We start from the raw sequence: 7,604 nt of genomic DNA, 5'->3' as shown, positions 1-7,604 counted from the left end.
ATGTTCTTTTATATATTCCAGTTTCACCAAATATCAAAAGGCCAAAAGAAAAATAGGATTGGAGAGATAGAGAGACAAAGAGTGAGAAATTAGTGTAAAAAAGATTATGAAATTGGCTTTGGTTTCAGGTGCATATGATCTAAACTTCTTAACAACACTATCAAAGCTTGATACAATGCTTTAACAACATATGGGGTTTCTAAAAGGTATGTGTTTTTTGTCTTTATTTATATGTTTGGAAAGTGTTTAATCTTTTATTTTTTTGATGAGAGGAAAGTATTTAATCTTTGTAAGTGATTAAGGTACTCAGATGTAAGTAAAATTATGCGTAAGATATGAAATAGTATAAGTTTATATTTCCTTGTTCAATTATTGTTTTATTTTTAATCTCATGGCATGTATATTTAGTTTTGTGAATTAGAAATTATAAACTTTAAATCTTAGATGTTTAGCCTTCAAAAGTTCACTAGTTTTCTTTTTTAAAAAATAAATACTTCTAAAAAAAAGAAAAGGAAATAATAAAAAATTTTATATTGGAAACGGTCATATGTAAGAACTAAATATACATGTACACCTGATCAAACAAAAAATGGCATATAGTGGCATTTTTAGAGTCTAATTAATTATGATTACTTACAAATATATTGTGTTACAATTTTTTTTTCATTTATTATTTTAGTGATGTATAATATATAATTGAAATTAATTTTCCCACATTATAACATATATGAGAATTATAAAATAACTACTAACGAACATGCGCAACGCGCGGGACATTACTAGTTTAGATAAAAGGTGGAAGGTCAAACGGAAAAATACTCTAAGGCAGCTATTCTGGTATGCTAAAAGACATGAAGAGAAGAGAGATATGGAGGGAGTAAACTCTTTAAAGGGAGGTCACATGGCGGAATGTTATGCTCTCCCACATGAGGTCTCTGCTTTTATATATATATATATATTGATATTGATTATTTGTGTTTGTGATTAAAATGGTATTTTCCCTTAAGTTGGGGTATTATTTTCAAATGGGAAGCACCTAATATGAAATTGAATTTCCTAATTGACTTGTGGCATGTTCAATTGTAAGTCTTTGATAGTTTAGAAGAGGCAAGAATTGCTTTTGGGCAGTGAACTTGGGGAAAGTGTCCACTACTTATTTGTTAAAATGTGCTTATACATCTTCTAAGGTGTTAAATCCATGGGGGGCATGTTTTAGTTTGTCTTAGTCCAGACTACACAGACTCACTGTTTTTGTTTGCAGCATCTAAATATGCCTCTGTGATACAGATGCTTTGACCAGTGACTGTTAGGTAACTTATAGTAGTTCTTTCCACCACTAGTCTTCTTCTTCTTCGTTTTTTTTTTTTTTTGAAACTCTTTTTTTATTTATTTACTGGAAAGAACTCGAAAAACAGAAGCATGAGACTTGTGTTTGCTTGAGACTTTTTGAACCACCATTGGAATAGTCTTGTATGACTTCTTCATTTTGCATTGAACAATTAATATCTTTAGTTTTGGATTACTGTGTCACTGTTTTTTGTATCTTTCAATTATTGAAAGAGAAGCGTGAGTTCTTTGGCTTCTTCGCGGGCTTTGTTTGGGATATGCTTATTTTGCTATTAAAAGTATTCTAGATAAATGTAAAAAGTAGTTGAAATAGTACAGTGAAACTCATGAACGGTATAAAAAGTATCGTAAAACCCATGAATAGTAGCAAAAATAAACTGAATAGTAAAATAAGTTGGCAAAAATTATTTTTGCCAAATGCACACTTAGGGTCTATTTGAGATCTGTTTATTTTGATGAAATTGAAAACTTTATTCTGAAAGTACTGTAAATAAAGGTAAAAGTTAGCTGAAATAGTACAGTGAGACCCATAAATAGTATCAAAAAATGCAGTGAGACCCATAAATAGTAGTAAAAATAAGTTGAATAGTAAAACAAGTTGGCAAAATTAATTTTTGCCAAACACATTAATATCATGAAAAAAAAGATATTTAACTATTTATTTATTTGTTATATAATATAAGATATTAAGGTTGGCAAAAACAACCATAATTTTTTACTTTGAATGCATCCAAAAATGACATCCACAAAAAACAAAAGGAAGAGTTTCCTAGTTTGGGCCGCCTTCATATTTATGAATAGTCAATGATGAGCGGTCGGCTGTAAAGTAACTTGTATCATATTCTGTTTCATCTCCACTTCTCTTTGCATTGTCTTTCTTTATCCTTGTTTTTGGTATCCAGTTTGATAATCATGGCTGTTGGTGAGGTTTTTCTCTCTGCTTTCCTTCAAGTGCTGTTTGACAGATTGGCTTCCCGCGAGTTCATAGACTTACTACGCATCCGGAAGTTTGATGACTTGCTGGAAAAGCTGAAGATCACATTGCTGACTGTTACAGCATTGCTTAATGATGCTGAGGAGAAGCAATTCCATAGCCCTGCAGTGGAGAAGTGGCTGCACATGGCTAAAGATGCTCTTTATGATGCAGAAGACATATTGGATGAGCTTGCTACTGAAACTTTGAGGTATAAGCTAGAAGCTGAATCTAAGGCTGGCCCAAATCAGGTATGGAACTGGAACCTTATCTCCTCCCCTTGCAGCACTCCATCTAGTAGAGGGATAGAGTCAAAATTGAAAAAAGTTATTGAGAAGTTAGAATTGATTTCCAAATATAAAGATGTTCTTGGTTTAAAAGACAATGTTGGGGGAAGGTCATTTGGGTTTAAACAAAGATTGCCAACAACTTCATTGGTGGATGAAACTTGTGTTTATGGCAGGGATCATGATAAAGATTTGATAATTGAGCAGCTACTAAGGGATGCACCAAGCAGTAAAATTGGTGTAGTTCCTATAGTTGGTATGGCAGGTATTGGTAAGACAACTCTTGCTCAAATTGTTTACAACAACGATAGAGTAGAGAAGCATTTTCATTTAAGAATTTGGGTCTGTGTGTCTGATCAGTTTGATGTAGTGAAGGTAACAAAAACAATTCTTAGGTCAGTCACTTTGAAACACACCGATCTCAATGACTTAAATCTGCTTCAAGTTAGTTTGAAAGAAAAATTGGTTGGGAAGAGATTTTTGCTTGTTTTAGATGATGTTTGGAACAAGAGAAATAATGATTGGGATCTGTTATGGAATCCATTAAAAACGGGGGCCAAAGGAAGTAAAATATTAGTAACAACACGAAATAAGGATGTTGCATCAAGCATGGGGACAGTTCCAGCTCATCATTTGAGAGTTTTGTCATTTGAAGATTGCTGGTTATTGTTCAGGAGTCAAGCATTTGAGAACATAAACAATGAAGTTTACCCAAATTTGGAGACAATTGGTAGAAAGGTTGTGGAGAAGTGTGAAGGCTTGCCCTTAGCAGCTAAGAGACTGGGAATCTTGTTGCGCTCCAGACAAGAAGAGAACGAATGGAAAGACATATTGAACAGGAAAATATGGGATCTACCGGATGATGAAAGTGATATTCTTCAGAGTCTAAGGCTAAGCTATCATCACCTTCCTGCACATTTGAAGCAATGTTTTGCATACTGTTCAATATTCCCTATGGAATATGAATTTGACAAGGACTCACTAGTTTTGTTATGGATGGCGGAAGGATTTGTGCAGCAACCTAAGGCGAAGAAAAGAGTGGAAGAAGTGGGTGGAGAATATTTTCGGGAGCTAGTATCAAGGTCATTCTTTCAAGAATCTATCAACAATAAATCACAATATGTAATGCATGGCCTCATTAGAGATTTATCTCATTTTGTTTCTGGAGAATTTTGTTTCAGATTGGGGGATAGGCTGAAGGATGGTAATCAAAACAGAATTTTTGAGAAGGCTCGTCATTCCTCATACATTCGTGGCAGACGTGATGTGCTCTCAAAATTTGAGCCCTTTCATGGAGTTGAATGCTTACGCACCTTCCTACCCTTAGATCCAACAGGCATGATTGGAATCAGCTATTTGGCTAATAAAGTCCCTAATTATCTCTTGCCAAAGTTAACATATCTACGAGTGTTGTCATTTAATGCTTGTCGCATCACTCAATTGCCAGATTCCATAGGTGACTTGAAACATCTACGCTACCTGGACCTTTCTCATACGGCAATTAAAAGGTTACCTGACTCCACAGGTACTCTCTGCAATTTACAGACATTGATCCTATTAAATTGTCGGTCTCTCACTAAGTTGCCTGCAGAAATGGGGAGCCTAACAAACTTACGACATCTCCGGATTAGTGGAAGCAGGTTAAAAGAGATGCCACAGCAAATTTGTAGATTGAAGAATCTCCAATCTTTGCCTACTTTTGTTGTAGGTAAAGATGTTGAGTCAGGAATTGGAGACTTGAGGAACATGCTGCAACTTCAAGGATCAATTCTGATTTCAGGACTGAAAAATGTTGTCAGCTTTACTGATGCAATGGAGGCTAATTTGAAAAATAAGAAAGAACTTGATCGATTGGTATTACAATGGAGTACCAGCTTGGGAGATTCAATTAATAATGTGGATGAAGAAGTATCACACAGGCCACAAGTTCTGAGACTTCTGAAAGATCTCAGCCTTGGAGGCTATAGTCGTAAAAGATTTCCAAGCTTTAGGGAAACCATGAAAGCTTATGAACAGGAACCTACCAAGGAAACATTGGAACGGAGCTACAGTTTAGATGATTCACGAAATGAAACAGTTGAAACGGATGTTCTTGAGATGTTGCAACCACACAAAAACATGAAGGAAATCATAATCAAGGACTTTGGAGGTACGAAATTCCCAAGTTGGATTGGATCCCCTTTGTTCTCTAGTCTGATTCTTGTGAGACTTAGTAATTGTAGAAATTGTAGTTCTCTGCCACCACTTGGGCAACTGCCCTCTCTCAAAAAACTCACAGTGGAAGGAATGGATAGAATAAAAAGAATAGGGATTGAGTTCTGCGGGGATGGGTGTTCTTCTGCTATGCCTTTTCCATCCTTGGAGACTTTGAAGTTTGACAGCATGTTACAATGGGAGGAGTGGTCTTCTTCTGGAGTTGAAGGGAGGGAGGACTTCAATAACCTGCAAAATATTGAGATTCGCAACTGTCCTAAGCTAACAAAATTGCCTCACCACTTTCCTGGATTGAAAGGAATGAGTATTAAGGGGTGTGAAGAATTGGAAACTCTACCAAGGGTTTTGACTGTTGATGATAGCTTAGAACAAGGCAGAGAATTCCCATGCCTTCTTGAGCTTTCTATATTGGCATGTCCCAACTTGAGAGAACTACCTCATCTCTTTCCTTCCTTGGCAATGCTTGAATTAGATGGATGCCAAGAATTGGTAGAACTTCCAAGGCTTCCTTCAATCCATGAACTAGAAGTAAATAAGTTTAATGATGGGGTATTACGAAGTATAGCTAAGCTCACCTCGCTTACCTACTTGCGTATGTGTCATATATCCAAGATCACATGTTTGCTTGAAGGGTGTTTTCAAAAGTTAACAATTCTTGAAGAATTACGGATAACTCATCTTAACGAACTGAAAACTTTATCCAATGAAATTGGATTGCAAAATCTCCAATGCCTTCAACGATTGGAGATTTCAGGATGTCCATTATTAATAGAGTTGCCACAAAGGTTATACGAGCTTTCATCTTTGAAGGAGTTGAGGGTCTCAGAATGTCCCTCGCTTGTGTCCTTTCCTGAAACAAGCTTGCCTTCAACACTCATAGGCCTTGAGATCATATATTGTGAGGCTTTGCAGGTCCTACCTGGGTGGAGGATGCATAACAATGAGAAGGCATCTCTTTTACTTGAATACTTGGTAATTGAAGGTTGCTCTTCTCTCACATCTTTACCAAGAGGCCAGTTGCCAAGCACGCTTAAACAACTTGAAATCCATAACTGCATGAATTTGGAGTCAGTTCCAGAGCAGATGATTCATAACAATAGTTGTCTTGAATTCTTTATGATTTCATTGTGCCATTCTGTTACGGCCTTTTCAGAAAGTACTTTTGTGCTTTCCACAGTCACATCCAGCACTGCCATGAACCTGAAGGGGCTCATTATCAATAGTTGTTCAAACCTCAAGTCATTACCTAGAGGCCTACACAACCACATGAGTCTCGATTACTTGGAAATAGTTGAGTGCCCATTGCTTCTGTCTTTTCCAGAACCTGGCTTGCCACCCTTGCTCCGATCAATGAGAATATCAAATTGCAGTAGTCTCAAGTCCCTACCAAATCAGATGTACAGACTCACATCTCTTCAAGAACTACACATAGATGGTTGTTCAAGTCTTTTTTCATTTCCAGAGGGGGGTTTTCCTTCCAATCTGTTGTCACTTTCAATCTTAGACTGCGAGAATCTCAAGCCTTCATATGAGTGGGGGCTGCACAGACTAACTACTCTCGTGGACTTCTCTTTTGGTGGATGTCAGGGGTTAGTATCATTTCCTGAGAAGTGGCTGCTGCCCACCAGTTTATCCTCTCTTTGTCTTCAACGACTGCCAAAACTTGAATCCCTGCCCAAGGGACTGCAAAACCTCACCTCTCTCGATAATCTGGACATATGGGAATGTGACAGGCTTCAAAGCTTGCCAGACAGCTCAAATAGTTCAGAATTTGAAATTTTGGGATGCCTTTCGATATACATTTAGTTGAGAAACAAAAAGTTCCATCTACATGCATTTGAGTAGTCATTGTTTTGCTATCTATCATCTTCCTATAGTATTTCATGAGCCAGCCAAAGATTCCCATACTTGTAAGAAGAATGCCTGCCTACTTGCTATGGTGTGTTACTTTGACCCAAGATAATCCAATGGCTGGCAAAGCCTCCATCAAAGAATATTACTGGTGAGTTTCTTTCTTTCTTTTTCTTTTCTTTCAAAATTCCAGTATCATTTATACCCATACAGCATTATGAAAACACCAAATATTTGCTAAATATTATATTCTCACATACAATGACAGGTTCTTGCTGTGCTCTCTGAAATAAGATGAAAAAACAACTAGTGAGTTCTTGATTGTGAGACTTCTACTTACTTGACACCAGTGCAGTGGTAACAATTCAGTGTATTTATTTATCAACAATTGATTGTGAGCTACACTCTATTTTTTGCAGTTATTTTTTTCCCCAATCAACAATTGCAATTTCTATTCAAGAATTTAGTAACCGGAAAATTCTGCTGAAAAAGATGTTTTATTTAACTAATATGTGAGATTTAAAGATGTGGAAATAGCTTAGGCAGGATCTCATGCTCTCCTGCACGAAGTCTCTGTTTTTATTTATTACATATATATATATATATATATATATATATATATATATATTTTTTTTTTTGATGATTGATTACTGTCAAAGGAGGTGCTAAAAATAGTTTCAGTTCTGAAGGTAAAAGTTTCACTTCTACTCTTCTAGGGTAAGGTATTGGGGTATTAGGAATGGTTCTGGTTCAAGGTAAAACTTTCATTTCAATAATAACTATTAGGAATAGTAAATACAATCAACTTGACGACACTGATACATGCAATGGAGTTTTCAATCAAATGAGTTATAAAATGTGCGGCGATAGAATGTGACTGAGAATAATTCTATACAAACAGCTCTAGCAGCAGAAGTTAGTCTAAATCTCAA

The 7,604-nt window shown here is 36.2% G+C and overlaps 1 protein-coding gene across 2 annotated transcripts; it reads left to right on the top strand.

Annotated features, from left to right (window-relative positions):
- The first annotated feature begins 2,166 nt into the window (after window positions 1–2,166).
- LOC142614580 (putative disease resistance RPP13-like protein 1) lies at window positions 2,167–7,150 on the top strand. 2 transcript variants are annotated; one of them, XM_075787132.1, is made up of 3 exons: window positions 2,509–2,571; window positions 2,784–6,823; window positions 6,941–7,150. In XM_075787132.1, exon 2 carries the CDS (start codon window positions 2,866–2,868, stop codon window positions 6,625–6,627), a length of 3,762 nt encoding a protein of 1,253 aa, XP_075643247.1. In that variant the 5' UTR covers window positions 2,509–2,571; window positions 2,784–2,865; the 3' UTR covers window positions 6,628–6,823; window positions 6,941–7,150. The 2 variants fall into 2 exon arrangements, with proteins under 2 accessions (XP_075643246.1, XP_075643247.1); XM_075787131.1 differs by having other exon boundaries at window positions 2,167–6,823.
- The last annotated feature ends 454 nt before the right edge of the window (window positions 7,151–7,604 follow it).

Source organism: Castanea sativa, chromosome 11 (genome assembly GCF_040712315.1).
Source record: "Castanea sativa cultivar Marrone di Chiusa Pesio chromosome 11, ASM4071231v1".
Lineage (NCBI taxonomy): Eukaryota > Viridiplantae > Streptophyta > Magnoliopsida > Fagales > Fagaceae > Castanea > Castanea sativa.
This window is presented reverse-complemented; position numbering and strand designations above follow the sequence as displayed.